The sequence below is a fragment of the Caretta caretta genome, chromosome 13 (genome assembly GCF_965140235.1).
Source record: "Caretta caretta isolate rCarCar2 chromosome 13, rCarCar1.hap1, whole genome shotgun sequence".
Classification (NCBI taxonomy): domain Eukaryota; kingdom Metazoa; phylum Chordata; order Testudines; family Cheloniidae; genus Caretta; species Caretta caretta.
In genome coordinates, this window is record NC_134218.1 from 7,270,988 (window position 1) to 7,291,092 (window position 20,105).

Below are 20,105 nucleotides of genomic sequence, written 5' to 3' on the forward strand. Positions count from 1 at the left end.
TTCAGAGAATTTCTTGATAAGGCTTTGAGAAATTCTTCTGACCTGAACAAGATTATACTTAACCAGTCCCATTAGTGAGACTCCTCTAAAGGGAATGTGTAATACCTTTTGCTGAATTACTAACTACCAACATTACTAAAACAATCAGTCCTTTCAGTCCTTCACCCATTCAGCTCCACTGGCGAATGAAAATACTTCCCAAACATCATCTAGAGAAGGCACCCTAGAAGTAACTAATCTAGTCCATTAGACACTTTCTTCTCCTGGACTCTTAAAATTGTTCAGACTGACCTCCTCAGATTTTCAGGAATACCTTCCTCTTAACTTCTTTTCATTGCCGCCCTATTGGGATCACAAGACGTGACAGGCAGTTCTGGACAGCATGGTGAAACTTATCCAAGGGGCCATTGTCTTTTCCAGAAGAAAGATTATTTGCTTTTGATAGAGATTCTTCATGATGAAAAAGAAAATAGGATATTTCTGCCCCATCCTGGCCTTGTGTGGGCTGCATCCAGGTTCATGAAATCTCACTTTGTACAGAATCCTGGCATTCGTGATACAAGAGTCTTTCTATTAAGACTCCTTACATTTCATCTGATTTGGATCCAGAAGAATCCCAGGACCAGTAATAATAGTATTGACCTATGGTATTGAGGGAGATGTCCTAGCATCTGATAATGTCCTCAAATTATACCAGGGCGGGGAGGAAGAGAGTACAAATTGTCTGTTTTGAGGAATCTCTCGATAAAGGAATCTTAGAAACCGAGTACAAGGACAAGAAAATGTTGGCCAAATGCCAGAAGAGAAGTAGATCTTCAGAGAGTAACCGTCTTCTCCAGGTTTCTTCTCATACAGATTCTGCAGATGAGACAGTGACTGAATTAGATGGCAGTTGAACAGATCTTGAGGTGAAAGGTCTAGAAGCAACTTCTCTAGATAACCCTCTACCAACCACAATAATGTAGACTTGTCCTCTTCTCCCATCTGAGGGGATTGGACTCTTGAGCAGGCGTCTCTGATTCTCAGCCAGGAGGGATGACAAATGTTGGAAATATTCAGTCAAGCTCCCAGAGCTTAGTAAAGCATAGCCAGAAGATGGCAAATAATAAACTACTACAAAGCTATAGAGATGTATTCACCTTCCTAGTCCCCGTATAAGGGGCTTAAAAATGATCCTTGTATTGAAGAATTTGCAGAAATCATTACAAGTATCAGAATTCAAAATAAAAACACTAAAGTCCATTTTGACAGCTGTTTTTCAGGTCAGTTTCCTAATCTCTATCAGTTTCAAGAAGATTTGCCTACATATCCTGATCAGACCATCACTCTGGCAAGACATGTTCTTATGTAGTCAGAAACATTTCCAGTAGAGGGTCCTATGCTTTGACCTTAATTACTCTCTAACGTATTCACAGAAATGTACTACTTGTTTGGATGGAAACTCTTTAGGCCTGGACTTCATGCAGGTTTTGTACCATATAACTATTTTGGGGGAGGGAGGGGCAATGTTGGTTGGTTTTACCTATCTGTATAAGCGCTAATGTGGATGAAGTCTTACTGGTATAACATATTGTCCTTCCCTTATGGAAATAATCTGTACTGGTATAAAACACCTTTATGCTGATATATCTGTGTCCATATTACAGGGGTTGTACAGTTTTAATTATGCTACTAGAATGTGTGTCTATACAAGCTGTTAGAAAAAGATTTGCATCCTGATAAGAGCATCCTTGAGACACAGGGCAGAACAGGACATCAGTTTTATGGTTCATTTCTACTAAGTAAGGGGACTCATGGTGAATTAAGAAAAAAATCTGCTTAATCCAACTCAAACCGTTCAGAACTTTGAAGTCACTTTCAATACCAAACTTCAAAGGATGTTTCTTCCCAGGGGGAGAGAACAAAATAAAGGAAGTTATATGCCATGTGTGTGAACAGCCCCTAGCTTTCAAAATATTATTGAGTTTACTAGGTAATCCGATTTGTTAGAACTGCTGAGCTGGCAACGTTTCTGATATATCCACTTCAAAGATTCGTGCTACCCTTTCCATCAGATGTTCTTTACCCCCTTTGCAAATAGAGTGCCCCTAAGGACATGTTCATCTAGCCTGGTGATTTGTGACTAGACCCCCAAATGATGAATTGGATAGAACTGTGTTTATTATGGATGGAAAGAACACTTTTTGCTGGGGGAGCACATCTTTCACATCACTTTGGGGAGATGGTCTCAGAAAGAAATGATGAGGAAGATCAACTGGCTAGAGAGCTGAGACATTTGATTAGCTTTCCTTGTACTGCACAAATAAACAAAACTTCAACATATCCTAATAATGACAGACAACACTATATGAGCAGAGGACCAGGTCAGCATATTTGCACCAAGAAGAAAGGTCCCTCTTGTTCTGGAGAATTAATAATATATAATTGATTTGGGCCCTGCATATCAAGTCGAATCTAAATACAGTATCTGATTGGCTAAGTAGGCAAGAAGCAGACCCAGCAGAATGGAGTCTCTACTGCTCTTTCTTCCTGTTGATAAGAAAGATTGGAGTCCAGGATGGGATCTCTCTGCAAACAAAATGCCAAGACAAGAAGATACTACTTCCAATTCTATGTCACCCAGCAATGCCCCTTGAAGCATTTCTCAGAATTGGCTATTAGGCCAATTCTGTGCTTCCTTGCCTGCTGCTTTGAGCAAAATTTTCCAGAAGAAAGCATCAGCCCCATTCTGAACTCTGAGACAATGTTTTTTCTACCTTTGAAATTGTCGTTCTCCCCTTTTCTATGACATGCCAAAAAGAACCACTAAGTTAAGGGTCAATAACTTACCCAGGGAAACTCCATTTGTCAACATGAGTTTCTGTTAGCCATGGTAATTTAAATTGGCTTTTGAAATAGCTAGCGATAGCTGGTGACAGTTTCCCTTGTGGAGGGTTGCTCTCTGCTGGTAGAAAGTTGTGAGGGAATGTGATAGGGCATGTAATGGGCAAGGCAGGTGCATGGTGGAACTGAACTATGCCTGAGCCTTTTGCAGTGGCAGAAGTTAGAGAAACTAAGTAGCTCTTCTCTTGCTCTAATTCTGCTGAGAATGAGGGTCAGGGAGCCACAACTAGGTTGCAGCAGCCACCTCTCTCCTCTTTGTCAACATGGAGAATCTGTTCATGAATATTTTTTGTTTTCTGGTTTCTTGTTTTTTATTTTTTGTAATATGTTCCATATGTTGGCATAGCTTGTAGGCAGTTCATCCTGATTTCAGAGTTCAAGAGAAAGTGATAGTTCACTTGAGAAATAATTCATTTTAGAAAATAATGTTTTAAGTAAAACTTTTCATTTTGTGCGTATTTATGAACTCCATGAGGTATTGATAAAATTATAGGTGCTAGCCAGGGATGCTAGGAATAAATTACCATTCTGCATTTCCTCACCCCAAATCCGAATAATCTTCTGGGAGATTAATTTATTTTTCTTTTCAGCTGACATGGTTCCTACTTTTATATTTTAATTTAATAGGGTCTTCTAAAATATTTGTAGCTGCTTATGGACTACGGTAGCTGGAGGCTTCTAGACAATCCACTTGCATTTTCACAACTCTGGATACTTATACGAGAGTCAGGTTTTGGTATGAAAAACAAGGAAATAAGTTTATAATTCAATATTCTGGTTCCACCGTTCACATATTTTTATACATAACTATTATTAGACAAGATTGTTGGAACAATAATTGGGATTTGATTGTAACTGGGGTAATAATTACATCCAGTGTATTGTCTTGCAAGGCCTACGTGTCATCTTGTAAATTCTGCAGTCTTAACAACACTGAGAGTAATCATTCCATTATAACTTATTTGGTATGTATTTGTGGAAGTTTTCAAAGTGTCATGGTAATGATACTATAGTTAAAATGTACAGTGTCATTTAGTTTTACTCTTATTCTGGCACTTTTAACTTATTCAATAAATTACTTTTGCATTGAGACATATACTTTTCAAGTTCAGATCCATATATATATTTTTTAACTTTAAGTCCTAAAATCTTTAGTTTTGTAATATCTGAAGTTCAGGATTAAACACCATCAACTGTTTCCCTTTAAATGAAACATTTAAAATAGTTGATAGTATAGATTATTTTGAGTAGTTGAGTATATACCTCAGCTTTGATTATTCTTATTTTGTTGCTAAACAGTTTGCAAAAAGTCGGAACCAAGTTAGTAGTGAATGTGCGTGCTATATCCAAAAATATGCAGTACAATTTAGCACTTTATGTTAGAGTAAATTTGAGATCTTTTAGTTTCTGGTATTCATTTGGGGTCAAAATTAGATTACTTACATGTTTGGATACTCATAATTTTACATTGTGATAGATTTTTCTACATTAAATCTCTTGTTATTAATAGGTGCAACAGAATCTCCAGGTCTAAGCAATTACATTCTGAGTCTTATGTTTATTTTTAGAGTTGCACTTGGGGAATGGTGGTGTCCCTATTATGGAACAAGTTGTAAATTCACGGTCTGTGGCATTTGAATCTGAATCCAGTCTTGGCAACATGGAAAACCGTTCTCCTGGTAAGTCCATTTTCTTTCTTTTCTTGAGCAGAAATCTTGCTAACACATCCAATTTGTGTGTTTCTTAACCAAAAGATAGTTTTTACACTATTTGCTCAAGTTATCTCTGAGGAGGAGTACAATATGTTAATGTGTAGATTCACTTTTAAGAATATAAAGAATATTTTTATTTAGGAGCCCCCTGTGATGGGTTCCCCCCAGGGTGCCAGCTGCAACTGGGGTATCACTGAGCCCCCCCTTACCCACCTACCTGGGCTCCCTCTCACACTGTGGTGCTGTGATAAGTTTCCAAGCTTGCTCTTTCACCAGCATACACACACCTAGCTGCAGAACTTACAGGCTGCTGTGATCAGTTCTGCATGGGGAGGCTTACAGCTAAGGAACTGCCCAGCTGCTCAAGACAACACCTCTGGAGTGTAAACCCAAAATTATAGCGTCCTGCACTGCACAGTGATCTGTACAGTTTAAGCTCATGAAATTCACCCCCTCCTTCAGTGTGAAGAGAGAATATACAACAGCTTTTCCCCCCAAGTTATAACTCCCACACACTGGTCTGTGATGAAGCAAAAGCAAATTTATGAAATACAAAAGATGGATTTTAAGTGATTATAAGGGATAGTAAACAAAGCAAGTTACCGAGCAAAGATGAAAGCAAGTTACCTAGCAAATAAACAAAAACACAATCTAAGCTTAATATACTAAAGAGATTGGATATGAGTAGCAAACTCTCACCGTAAATGTTGATTTAAGCTGGCTGCAGGCTCTTAAGGGGCAAGCTGCACTTGCTGGCAGCTTAAGAACCCCAGATATTCTTTTCACAGGCTAGAAACCCCTCTAGCCTGGGTCCAACACTTCTCCCTAGTTCAGTCATTGTTCGTCAGGTGTTTCCAAGAGTCTCCCCTTCATTGAAGAACCATGATGATGTCACTCCTCTGCCTTAAATAGCTTTTGTATATGGCGGGAACCCTTTGTCTCCAAGCTTGGTTCCCATGTCTTTCAGTGGAAAAGCACTGGTCTTCCAAGATGGAGTCCAATACCAAGTGATATGGTCACATGCCCCTGTAGTGTCATAGAAGCCATGACTTGAGGCTGTTTGTACTATCCTCAGGAAGCCTTCCCAGGAAGGCTCCCTGGTGGGAGATTAGCTTCTTCTAAGACCTATTGTTCTTCTAAGAGTCCATTGACTTGAATGGGCCATTTCCAGCCATCCATCTAGACTGACAGTCTTTTGCCTAGTGGGTGTTCCCCAGGTGTAAACACGTTTGTAATAGATACATAGACAATATTCCTAACTTCAAATACCAAAATGAAACATGCGTACAAATAGGATAATCATATTCAGTAAGTTATAACCTCTACAATGATATCTCACATGACGTCTCTTGTATAAAATACATAATAGTTATACCATAATCCTATCATAATACTATCTCTAGGAAGAATATGGGATGCATCAATGTGATGTTAACTATACAAAACAAAGAGAGAGAGAGAGAGACATGGTCACTGCCCTGAGGGATTTATAATGCTACTAGACAGACACATATAAGTACATCCAAATTGTAATTCACTGGTTGATTGGAGAGAGATTTGGTCATAACAGATGAGGTGTTTTGTTTTGTTTTTAAATGTTATTGACTTGTGGCTTGCATTTAATTGCTTACGAAGCTGCTTTTTTCCTCATGTAATACTGTAGCAATTGATTGGCTGACAGGCTTGAACCTAATAATCCCCTGGTTCAGACAGAGGATGGTTAGCAGCTGGGCCTTTGAGGAGTTCTTGACTTCAGCTTAATCATCTCTTGTTCTGCTAGATTCTGGATTTGGGGATCTGCAGAGCATTCTACTAGATGATACTGTTTTCTTAGGCTTGCCTAGATTTATAGCTTTTTTTGTTTGTTTGTTTTGTTTCTTTAAGCTATTGTGTTTTGCTGGTTGTTTCTTGTAGAGTTCCCAGAATGTTAGTCGGGAGCTTAAGAAAAAGTTGATGTTCTTTGGTGGGTAGCCACTAAAAGGAATGATGCTATGTGAAGATAGGTGGGATGAAGAATTATCTGATCACTAGTTTCAGAGTAGCAGCCATGTTAGTCTGTATCCGCAAAAAGAAAAGGAGGACTTGTGGCACCTTAGAGACTAACAAATTTATTTGAGCATAAGCTTTTGTGAGCTACAGCTCACTTCATCGGATGCAGTCAGTGGAAAATACAGTGTGGAGATTTATATACACAGAGAACATGAAACAATGGATGTTACCATACACGCTGTAAGGAGAGTGATCAGGTAAGGTGAGCTATTACCAGCAAGGGGGGAGGGAGGGAGGGAAGCTTTTGTAGTGACAATCAAGGTGGGCCATTTCCAGCAGTTGACAAGATCATGTGAGGAACAACGGGGGAGGGAGGGAGGGAAATGGGGAAATAGTTTTACTTTGAGTAATGACCCATCTACTCCCAGTCTTTATTCAAGCCTAACTTAATTGTATCCAGTTTGCAAATTAATTCCAATTCAGCAGTCTCTTGTTGGAGTCTGTTTTTGAAGTTTTTTTGTTGAAGAATGGCCACTTTTAGGTCTGTAATCGAGTGACCAAAGAGACTGAAGTGTTCTCCGACTGGTTTTTGAATGTTATAATTCTTGACGTCTGATTTGTGTCCATTTATTCTTTTACGTAGAGACTGTCCAGTTTGGCCATTGTACATGGCAGAGGGGCATTGCTGGCATATGATGGCATATATCACATTGGTAGATGAGCAGGTGAACGAGCCTCTGATAGTGTGGCTGATGTGATTAGGCCCTATGATGGTGTCCCCTGAATAGATATGTGGACACAGTTGGCAACGGGCTTTGTTGCAAGGATAGGTTCCTGGGTTAGTGGTTCTGTTTTGTGGTGTGTGGTTGCTGGTGAGTATTTGCTTCAGGTTGGAGAGCTGTCTGTAAGCAAGGACTGGCCTGTCTCCCAAGATCTGTGAGAGTGATGGGTCGTCCTTCAGGATAGGTTGTAGATCCTTGATGATGCATTGGAGAGGTTTTAGTTGGGGGCTGAAGGTGATGGCTAGCGGCGTTCTGTTATTTTCTTTGTTAGGCCTGTCCTGTAGTAGGTAACTTCTGGGTACTCTTCTGGCTCTGTTAATCTGTTTTTTCACTTTCACAGGTGGGTATTGTAGTTGTAAGAACGCTTGATAGGGATCTTGGAGGTGTTTGTCTGAGGGGTTGGAGCAAATGCGGTTGTATTGTAGAGCTTGGCTGTAGACAATGGATCGTGTGGTGTGGTCTGGATGAAAGCTGGAGGCATGTAGGTAGGCATAGCGGTCAGTAGGTTTCCGGTATAGGGTTGTATTTATGTGATCATCGCTTATTAGCACTGTAGTGTCCAAGAAGTGGATCTCTTGTGTGGACTGGTCCAGGCTGAGGTTGATGGTGGGATGGAAATTGTTGAAATCATGGTGGAATTCCTCAAGGGCTTGTTTTCCATGGGTCCAGATGGTGAAGATGTCATCAATGTAGCACAAGTAGAGTAGGGGCATTAGGGGACGAGAGCTGAGTAAGCGTTGTTCTGAGTCAGCCATAAAAATGTTGGCACACTGTGGGGCCATGTGGGTACCCATAGCAGTGCCGCTGATTTGAAGGTTATACATTGTCCCCAAATGTGAAATAGTTATGGGTGAGGACAAAGTCACAAAGTTCAGCCACCATGTTTGCCGTGACATTATCGGGGATACTGTTCCTGACGGTTTGTGTCCACATATCTATTCAGGGGACACCATCATAGGGCCTAATCACATCAGCCACACTATCAGAGGCTCGTTCACTTGCTCATCTACCAATGTGATATATGCCATCATATGCCAGCAATGCCCCTCTGCCATGTACATTGGCCAAACTGGACAGTCTCTACGTAAAAGAATAAATGGACGCAAATCAGACGTCAAGAATTATAACATTCAAAAACCAGTCGGAGAACACTTCAGTCTCTTTGGTCACTCGATTACAGACCTAAAAGTGGCCATTCTTCAACAAAAAAACTTCAAAAACAGACTCCAACAAGAGACTGCTGAATTGGAATTAATTTGCAAACTGGATACAATTAAGTTAGGCTTGAATAAAGACTGGGAGTAGATGGGTCATTACTCAAAGTAAAACTATTTCCCCATTTCCCTCCCTCCCTCCCCCGCTGTTCCTCACATGATCTTGTCAACTGCTGGAAATGGCCCACCTTGATTGTCACTACAAAAGCTTCCCTCCCTCCCTCCCCCCTTGCTGGTAATAGCTCACCTTACCTGATCACTCTCCTTACAGCGTGTATGGTAACATCCATTGTTTCATGTTCTCTGTGTATATAAATCTCCACACTGTATTTTCCACTGACTGCATCCGATGAAGTGAGCTGTAGCTCACGAAAGCTTATGCTCAAATAAATTTGTTAGTCTCTAAGTGCCACAAGTCCTCCTTTTCTTTTTATCTGATCACTAGTTATTCATCTTTTATCTTCAGGTAAATGGTGTTGTAAGTCTCCGTTCTGCAATGTCTTTAATTAATTTCACATGCACAAAAAAGCTAGATTGGAGCTGCTATCACATTCATGAGTTAGGGTTTTTATCAAGGGTTTGGCTTTAGGTTTTCTGCTGCCTTAAGACATATTACTGTTTTTTTTATTATGGTAGCACCTAGAAGCCATAACTAAGATGGAGGTCTGTTGTGCTAGGCACTGTACAAATGCATAGGAAGGGGGAGTTCCTGCTGTGAAGTGCCGATACTGCCATCAAATGTTTCAATCTATTTTACCTTTTCTAATTCATTTTAAAGTGTAATTTAAAAGGCTCAGAAACACCTGATATATTTTTCTCATTTTATTGTTGAAAATAAAAACGACTGATTCAAATTAAAATTAAATTAAAATGAAACCCTCCGTGTTTTAAAAGCAAAATTAAAGTATTATTTTAGTCTTCTGGAGTGGCTTTAAGGCATGGTGGTGCAGCATCCTCCAGGCCTGTGGGAGACCTTTTGTGAAATCCTGACCCTATTGAAATCAATGGGAGTTTTTTCCCTTTACTTCAATGGGGCCAGGACTTCACAAATTGTTTTTAAAAGATTTAGGTTATAAAATCATTGAAATATAGGGCTGGTTTATTGAACAAGAAAATTGCTGCATTATAAATATTGCTAGACTAATAAATAATGGATTAATAATAAATCGCTCCTTCCAGAAATGTATGCACATCCTTTAGCAAATGCTATTGTATGGGTTTGGGAGAGAATAATTCTTTTCCCTCACCCGTGACACCCATTGCAAATATCCAGATTTTAACGCAAATCACCAACCAGAGAGTTTGAGAGATTGGGAGAGCCTTGCGACATACAGTTGGCCAGCTATTCAGTAAAACAGACTTTTTCTAAGTTATTTAGAGATCAAAACTAGCTTTAATTGGCCCACTCTCCCCTGGTACCAGCACTTAAAGTCAGAAATTATGTTTGTCATTTTTCTAGAAAGCCTGTTTTATATAGAAAGCTAGCGTTAATATATGTGATGGCATGTGGTCAATTACGAAACTTTATAATTTATATGTATCTTTGCAGACAACTTTCCTAAGGAAAACATTTTTTGTATATGACACCCTGGGCAATGGATCTGGGAAGACAAATTACGCCACAGTAAAAGAGGTCCAGCAACCTCAGTCTGTAGCACAATAGAAGAAAATTTCTGTAAGATACTGTTTCAGTAGAATCTGGCACCAGTTAGGTTATAAAATAAATATATATATATATATATATATATATATATATATATATAAAATACACATTGAGATGAAAGAGAAGATTTTATGCATATATCCTAGAAATATAGCACTGGAAGGGACCTTGGGAGGTCATCTAGTCCAGTCCCCTGCACTCAAGGCAGGACTAAGTAATAACTAGATCATTCCTGACTGGTGTTTGTCTAACCTGAACTTAAAAAAAACCTCAATGACTGAGATTCCACAACCTCCCTAGGCATATGTGGTGGTCATATCCAGTCAATAGAGAATATTGGGATGCAGTATGTAACTAAATACTATAGTTGGTTGGATATTTATGATCCCATTGTAATCCTGCTAGGGGGCTTCCTAGCAGAAATGGTCATGCAAGAAGAAATGAATTAATTTCTCGTCTGCTAGTAGCTGCTCAAATATTGGTAGCCTCTCACTGGAAAAAGAAAAATTGCCCAATCATAGAGGAATGGTTAAAAATAAATATGGAAGGTTGTGGTTATGAAAAAGTTAACACACCCATTACATGCCCAGGAAAATAGAGGACAGATAAATATTTGCTTACCTTTTATTCATTACTCTGAGTACATTGACCTGCAAATAAACCAGCACACCTGTCCAGTTTTTTTTTGAATATTAACATTTGATACGCAAGCTTGGTGTGTTAAATGTGTGTATAGTGATTTCATTCAATTTTATAAAATCACTGGAAACAACAAATTATAGGTGTTGTAATGCTCTCTCTGTAATATGGTAACACTCTGTTAAATGGAAAGATCTGAAAGCTATATTCCTGTATAATATCTCTCTAAACAAAAGCTAGCTTTTATAATAATTGTTTTTTTTCCTGATACTTATATGGCACGGATTGGAAAGTTGTTAAAACATCCTAAATAAATGGGGGGAGGTGAGGAGAGAGTTCTTAAAGATAATTGCTAGCATTCCAAGCTTGCTACAGCTAGTTCCTGAAGTATTCTAGGACGAATTTCATCAGGTCCTGCCGACTTGAATACATCTAATTTATGTTCTTTAACCTGTTCTTTTTCTCTTTTGGCTTGTGTTATACCAGGCCAGCAAGAGCTTGGAATATTATAAGCATCTAGGAAAGAAGGAGATACACTGCATGAGCAATTCCTAGCTCCTGGATTATGTTGACTTAGTGTTAGATGGGACAGTAAACTACCTCTGCTGTGAGGTGGAACACTGGAGTGCAGTTGTCATGTGAACAGGAAGGGTGGCTTAATATTCATCATGATCAAAAAATGAAGTGGGGAATCGCACATTGCTTAATTATATTGGCTGTGACTTTAGTGATCCCTGTCAATAGGAACTTTGAGAAAAAGTGTGTTCTTTGTTGTGTTCAGAGCTATTAAGTAATCATCTAGCATACCACATTTAACATGTGTATATATCTACTCTCACAAAGAAAATATGATGACATTTTGAAAGATTTGTTCCAAAAGAAAAGTGTCAGCTGTGATTCTAAATGAAGTATCAGTTTCATAATTTTACTTTTATTTTTAGCATCCGTTTTGGATGATAAAGGTGAGCAAAGCAATGAGGAGGAACAAAAAGCTATTAAGCCCACAAGTAAGGAGTTCAAGAAAACATGGGGATTTCGAAGGACTACAATTGCCAAACGAGAAGGTGCAGGAGATGTTGATGTGGACACTAGTGAACAACAACCGCAGCAGCAACAAAGCCTGTCTCTCCGGCGTAGCGGACGGCAACCCAAGCGTACTGAAAGAGTGGAAGAATTTCTTACAACAGTAAGACGTAGAGGTAGGAAGCATGTTCCTACTGCTCTTGAAGATTCAAGTGAACCAGCATCCTGTCCGGTTACAGATGTGGAGACTGCTTCTGAAGGCAGTGTGGAGAGCACTCCAGATATAAAAACTAGCAATCGGAAGAGTGACTCTAAAGACAATAAGGAGCAGCCAGTCTTAAAAAGCAAAGGTGCAAAAAATGATGATGATGATGATACCTCTGATAGTGATAGTGATGGACTGACGCTGAAAGAACTACAAAATCGTCTAAGAAACAAACGCATTGAACAAAAACCTGCAGAACTGACATTGAAAGAGATACAGAACCGACTCAGGAAAAAACACCTAGAACAAAATCCTACAGAAACAGTTGATGTCCAGGCAGGAAATCAAGTTAAGACTGAACGGCCTGTCAAACAAGAACCTGAGTCTACCGATAGCACTGAGACTGGAAGTCAAGTAGTTGTGTCTGAGGAACATACTGAAGATCTTCAGGTTAAGAAGGAAATAAAGCCTGCCCTGGGAACAAAGGAGATCAAAGATGAAGAATCTGAAGAGTTCACAAAAAGCAAATCTGAGTCTGAGATTTATGACCCAAATACACTGTACTGTATCTGTCACCAGCCTCATAATAACAGGTGGGCTATATACATATGCAAAGTATTGTTTAAAGATTTCATTGCCAGGTGTATATAACTTTTTTTTTTCTGTTGCAACTTCATGGGGTTGTAAGTAACAGGGTAAGCTAATAAATACTAAATTTGAATGCAGTTTGTAAAATTAATAAGTTATACAAAGCAACTGGCTTCCTGACAAAATTACAAGGACTTTTTTTGTTTTTGAATTTTTCAGTATTTTATTTTTTAACCACTTGTTCTTTATTTTCAGGTTTATGATTTGTTGTGATAGGTGTGAGGAATGGTTTCATGGTGACTGTGTGGGGATTTCTGAGGCTCGTGGGCGACTGTTGGAAAGGAATGGGGAGGACTATATCTGTCCAAATTGCACCATTCTGCAGGGGCAGGATGAGACAGTTTCGGAAACAGATTGGCAAGAAACTAAATCAAGACAACTAAACATGGATGGCACAGAGCTCACAAGTGTAGGAACAGTCGAACAAAAGTCCAGTGAGGATCAAGGAATCAAGGGTAGGATTGAAAAAGCTGCAAATCCAAGTGGTAAGAAAAAACTGAAGATATTTCAACCTGTAAGTATTTTAGTTGTTGTCTATTGTTCTATTGAATGTGTTGAGGCATTAGCTTATCTATGGGCTGCAACACACTTTTATATAAAACAAAGCTGCTAAATTTTTTTTTTTAGATATTTTCTGTTTGTATCTTTCTGATTTATAAGTAAAGATTTTGATCCAGAACTGAATGAGTGGAGTGTCACAATCATTAGCATATATTTTTTTAATTTTTGAAGGATTGCAATTTACAAAACATATACATCGGATAAGGAAAATACCCCAATAATGTATGCATCTGTTATTCTTTTATTTGGGTAATCAAGACACTGGCTGAATTCCTGTTCTTTCATAAAGACTCTTAAAATTCTGAAATTGGCATGTCTTTATTTTAAAATTGCCTTTTCTACTAACTTATCAATTGTTTAATTTTCACTGTAGGTGTCCAGTTAGTATTGGCAAACTTGTGTGCCTGTACACATTCAAGCTGTGCTGTGCACTTCCAGCCAGTCTTTGACCTTGTGTTTTGACCTTACTTCTTGAAGCTCTTCATACACAGAAAAGGGGATTGATAGACTTTATTTTTTAAAAATGGCTCTGAAAATATATTTAATTAAAAAAAAATCCTTTCAAATTGTTGCCAGTTTCTACATACAATTATTACAGGAACTTTCTTTATATTAGCCATTAGCCAGTCTGTGTGCCATTCTAAATGCAGGCAAAAAGTCTCTTAACTTGAATTTAAACTAGAATCATAGAATATCAGGGTTGGAAGGGACCTCAGGAGGTCATCTAGTCCAACCCCCTGCTCAAAGCAGGACCAATCCCCAATTAAATCATCCCAGCCAGGGCTTTGTCAAGCCTGACCTTAAAAAACTTCTAAGGAAGGAGATTCTACCACCTCCCTAGGTAACGCATTCCAGTGTTTCACCACCCTCCTAGTGAAAAAGTTTTAAAACTAGTTTAAAACCTTTTAATGCCATAGTAATTGACCTTTCTGCTGCTGGTGCTATTTTAGTATTTGCAAGGACAGGCGTCCTCCTTGACTGTCGTCTCTACTTTATTTCTCTTCAGCAAGTTTTTAAAAAAAAAAAATCCTACATACTTGCTGACAGCATACTGCAGTAATTTATTTTATGGGTTTGTGTGCATTTTAATGGTTGGACAGGAATACCATTTCCTAGCTAGCATCAGAGCTGTTGTATTGAAGCTTGCCATTGGCATGAGGCTTGTAGACTTTGGAGTGAAATTTTTTAATCACTGACATTTTCAGCAGAATACTTGTAAATTTAAAAGAAAAACTTTTTCAGATATATTCTATAACTTTAAAACTACAGTTATCCTCAGTGTATGTATGCAGATTTAACATAAAATACTAAAAGGCTTTTAATATATCCTTTCCCATATGTTGATGTTTAATTTTGTGTTGAGGATAAAAATCATGAAACAGAGTGGCAGGTCCAACCAAATTTCGGCTTTAATCAATTTTTGCCTTTATTTGTACAATTTTAGATGGAATTATTGTCATTTATAGTGTCTGAACATACATTTATTCCAGACAAATAATAACAGACAAGAGGGAATTGTTTAATTGGCCCAAGTTACCACATTCCAGGGCACCAAGAAGTTCTTCCATGTACTTCTCGTCACCTTCTCTGATCTCCTGGTCTAGTCCTTCAGTCTCTTTTCCAATGTCTCTCCTTTTTGGGGCCTATGTTCACTTGGGTCTTCTATACATTTCTACATTACAGATTATTAAATCTGTATCCAATTTACTTTTTAACACACAAGCCCTTTGGGTTTTAGGTAGGGCTGTCAATTAATTGCAGTTAACACCTGCGATTAACTGAAAGCAAAATTAATGCTTTAATTTTTTTTAACATGTTAATTGTATACCTGTGGGCGGGTTGAGAGGCATCAGTAGTGGAGGGGCTGAAGCCTCAGTCCACAGCTTCCTAGCGGAAGGTGCTGAAGCCCAGAGCCCCAAGCCCTGACCCTATATTTGAAAATATAGAAACCCCCCAAAATATTTAAATAAATGGTATTCTGATATTGTTTAATGTGAGATTAAAACTGCGATTAATTGCAATTTATTTTTTTAATCTCAAGGTTAATCATGATTAATTTTTTTTAATTGCTTGACAGCCCTAGTTTTAGGTAACCCATACATTATGCATACACAGGCTTCAGTTACTCAACTTCTGCATTTTTTTCTGCTGGTTTTTCAGTTTCAATGTCATGATGGTTTTGTGTCACCCTGACTTGTCTCTTCCCAGAAAAAAGGCTTCTTGTTGTGTATTTTCAGCCCCAAACCCTGTGCGACATGTTACTTTTGGTTCTGTCAGTAATAACATCACTTTAAGCAGATTAGCAAGTCTGTGTAAAAGAAGAATTAGCAAAACCACAAGTATGGCAGTAGGGCCTTGGTCTAAGTGTTACATCATTTGTACTCATTCACTATCCATAATTACAAATCATGAAAAGTATAGCTAACACAACTCTTAATCTTACCATTAAAAATTCTTCATTTTATATTTCATTGTTATAAATCAGTATGTGTATGTTATCCTGTGCTGTCTTTTAATCTATTAGAAAAGTTGGGGGGAGTTATGGAAAATATGATGATTTTTTTTAACGTCAGCATTTCGTATCTTCTTTAAACTTGTTTTTTTAATTCAGAGCATAGTTTTGTTTGTGAACCATGACAAAGAAAATTCAGTAGAAATTTTCCTGTGAATACATTTTGAGGGGTGCCTCAATTTTAGGACCATGATATTTAATTGCATTTAATGGCACCCCAACATTTTGTAAAATTTAGAAATCGTTTTACAGATAATTTTAGTGTAAATAGTGAACATAAGAATGGCCACACTGGGTCAGACCAAAGGTCCATCTAGCCCAGTATCCTATCTTCTGACAGTGACCAATGCCAGGTGCCCCAGAGGGAATGAAGAGGTAATCATCAAGTGATTAATTCCCTGTCGCTCATTCCCAGCTTCTGGCAAACAGTAGAGCCAAGATTTCGCCCACTAGCCTCTGAAGTAAATGGGAGTTTTGCCATTGACTTCAATGGGGCCAGGATTTCACCCACCCACTAAGTTTTATATACTATTAAATTCTGGTTCTACACTTTCCCCAAACTTTCTTTAGGTTAGTCTCTACTCTAAAGGATAAGTATGCAAAAGTGGCACCTTCTTACTCAACAGACCTGATCCTTTTGTGCATTTAGTGTCAGATCTGTTAATTTTGATGACAAAATAAACCCTGTGTAATAAGTTGCACAGGTTTCAGTGTGGGCATGATTTGAAAACAGTGGGGTTGTACTAAAAGTCTAATTTGGCATGCAAAGCTTTTAGTACTGTTGTTGATGCGTGAAGAGGAATGACTCCAATTTGACTTGAGTGAAGGTAGAGTTTATAAAACAAGCATTTGCCGGGGAGGAGGGGGAGGGAAATTTAATTGTACACTGAACACACTTGATACATAAATAATTGTAGGAAATAAACTTGGAACCTCACAATCACTTATAAGCACTCTTCAGAGTAGAATCATGCTTTAAGGTTGAATTTTCAGAAAAACTGAAAAGATGTCAACAAGATGGTCATTACCACTTAAGAAGAGTAACATTCTGTCCGTAGCATTTTTCATGCATTGTATTTTGAGCTGTATTCTACAGATTATTTATTTTAAATAATTCAAATTCTTGTAAGAAACATCGCAGCTAATTAATACTTTAATCAGAATGTCATGGCATTCAGGAAAGTTTGGTGCTTACACCCTGATCCTATACTATTGAAAAAATGGATTTTTTACCACTGACTTCAGTGGTGCAGGGTTGGGTCTTTAAAAGTTATTTGTGACACACTACAGCTGGACTTGTTAGATCTTTAAAATGTAAGATGCCTTCTAGGAAACACTTATGTATTAATTTTGTAATATTTTTCTCCTGCTGTTTGTGGAGATAATCAGATGTGAAAGTGGGCATTTGTAAAGAATTATCCTGAAGAATAATATTTATTTCTACAAAATAAATGTTATGGTATTTGGGTTTTAGATAAGCAGCACTACTTGTGTCTCAGTAAATCTTAATTGAAAAATTAATTGAAATTGGCCTGTGTAGCAACACTGTCATTTGGATTGAAAATTGGTGAAATACTGTAAACAAATATTAATTATAAACTACAATATATTGAGTTGGGGAGAGCTGTCTAATGGAGAATTGCAATATTAGGTATTAAGCCAGTTCTTATTTATTATTCACTAATGACCAGAAAGAGGGAACAACCATTTTGACAAACTGAGGAGAGGCAAGAAGAAACCAACAGAAATTAATAGTATAGTGTGTCAGCTCAGGGTAGCTGCACTGGTATTTTCCCTCTGGCCCAGCAAGGGCACCCATCTCAGGTTTCCAACTCCCTAGCTGGTACCTCTCTTGAGGGGTGACTAGTCCCACTCCCTTCTGACCCCAGTGTATTTCCAGGTGCACAGTCCCCTGACTGTGATATCCCAGCAAAAGACTCTGCCTAAGCAGGCCTGCTTACTTTTCTTCAGAGACCAATAACTGAGTAATTGCCCACAGTTATAAGGCAACACACAGCACTTCCCATGCAAACCTATTTTATTCTTAAGGTAAAGACACTACAGAAAAAATATTAAAAACAACAAATGAACCTATGGAGATGGTAGTAAGCTTACTCCAGAGATCTCCCCAACCCTAATGTGGTCTCTGGCAGGAATAGTCCTTCAAAACCCCACTCAGGGTTTCCTTGTGGGTTCAAATTCATCACAGCTTCAGCTCAAAACAAGCACACAATCTTATGGGACTTCAGTAGGCCCAGTTCTTCCAACCCTTACTTTGGGGCCCTCTGTGGACCAGGATCCTGTCTGTTTGCTGGATCAGGAAAGAGGCCCTGAGCCTGTTTAAACCCAGTCTGTTTAACAGACAAAAAAAGGATTTTTGGATAGTCACTGGAGAAACCATTTTGAACTATTTATGCAAAACCTATCTAGGGGATGTCTTCAAAAGGACCGATAACCAGAGGAATTATATTAGCATCTCCATCCTCCTAGAGGAGTTGCATATAATTTCATAATAACAGATACACAATTGCATTTTTAATATAGTGGATCCCAAAGATATTAAACCTAATTTAACAAGGTTTAATGTAATTTAGTAAAGTTTATATTAATTCCATGAGGTTTGTCCAGGATATTTCCATTTTGTCACATCATTTCTCATCTCTAGATACAAGAGTGCTTTGCAAACATGGATAATTGATGTTATCCTAATTTTTACAAATGGGAAAACAGAGGAAGGAAAATTTAAATTCCTTGCCTCAGACCTCACAATGATCAAATATTTGTAGGCTTTTAAGGATGTTACTTGATCTATCTATAATATTTCTGAGGCACCTGTTATTGGTATATGTTAACACTGAGGAGGAAGAGGATTTATTTACATGTAAGACACTATGGTGAAATGAAGAGAAAATTTAGACTGAGTACTGGGAAATGTCTGTCCTGATAGTGGGAAGTAAGTATTAGGCTGTGATGGAGTTTCCCTAGGGAAGTGGGAGTAGTCCTGTCACTTGGGATTTTTAAATAAGACTGGATAAAACTATGGAAAAATGTGCTGCAGAAAACAATTCTGCATTATCAGGGGAGACAGCCTGGTTAATGCAGTAGGTCTTTTCCATTTTAGATATCAATAACTCCAGGAGAAATAGGTGTTAAAGCCTGGGGTACTCTTCTGTTTAATAAATATAGATGAAATGGACCTTCTTATGGCTTATTTATATTTTAATGATTTTATAAATATTTTGGTTTTGTGTTGAATTTGCAAGCATGAACTCGTTAGGCCAGCAAAGTTGGATATGGGATAGCGTCAGTAAAGATAGAAAAATCATGTTATGCTTTTAAGATGCACTAGTTATATTCAGTTACATAAGTCCTCACAACCGGTTATATACAGTTTTTTAGTTAAAAAATTGAACTTGCTGTGCTTCAATCTTTAGGTAATCGAAGCTCCTGGTGCATCAAAATGCATTGGTCCTGGCTGTTCTAATGTGGCTCAGCCTGATTCTGTGTACTGCAGTAACGACTGCATTCTCAAACATGCTGCAGCCACCATGAAATTTCTCAGTGCAGGAAAAGAACCAAAGCCAAAAGAGAAGATCAAATCAAAATCTGAGAGACCCACAATTCTAAAGTCTCAACTACAGGTAAGATCATGTTCCTGAATAAAAAACGCAGCATTTTTCCTGAAGCATAATAGCTTGTTGCTGTACAGTTTTCAGACATAAATATATTAAGTTTGCAAGATTTAACGTTAGATATTCACTCTTTTGTTTGTTTTTGCCATTTTAATGATCTAAAACTACATTTAAGAATAAGATAATTCAGTTAAATCTTTATAATAAAAAAAGAAAACAGGAAAAGGTTGTTAAAATACAATATAGTCTCCTTTGCATAGGTGCTATTAAATTAAGTATCTGCACTTCAGTACATCTTTTCTGAAATAATTTCCCTAGTACTGAATATTTTAAAGCTAATTCATAAGTTAAAATTATTAATATTTTCCTGGGTTAAAAGTTTTTAGGTTTATTTTTTAATGGGGAGACAGGCTATGCAGATAAGGGGGATTTGTGTCACATGTAAGGAAATGAAAGAATTTCTTAAAAGCCCTTTTAAATCCATATTACCTAGCTCTGTGAAACCACTTTAATGTGGCAGGTACTGGATGTGCAGATTTACTTATGTTTGATAATAAATACAACTGTGTTCAGTTTGCTGGTAGGGTCTGCTCATGAGTAGAGCACTCAACACTCTCTCCTGCTAGGCTAATGTATTTCTCC

At 38.0% G+C, this 20,105-nt stretch overlaps 1 protein-coding gene across 9 annotated transcripts in view; it reads left to right on the top strand.

The window, feature by feature from the left end:
- The window catches only part of DIDO1 (death inducer-obliterator 1), an 88,565-nt gene that overhangs the window by 23,816 nt on the left and 44,644 nt on the right, over positions 1-20,105 (top strand). For all 9 annotated transcript variants that reach the window (XR_007352628.2, XM_048819382.2, XM_048819381.2 and 6 more), the window contains 4 exons: positions 4,452-4,562; positions 11,824-12,703; positions 12,954-13,272; positions 19,266-19,472. Coding sequence is in view for 8 of the 9 variants with exons in the window: in XM_048819382.2 (XP_048675339.2) it covers positions 4,452-4,562; positions 11,824-12,703; positions 12,954-13,272; positions 19,266-19,472 (1,517 nt within the window). In the remaining variant the exon portion in view is untranslated. The remainder of the gene's footprint in view (positions 1-4,451; positions 4,563-11,823; positions 12,704-12,953; positions 13,273-19,265; positions 19,473-20,105) is intronic.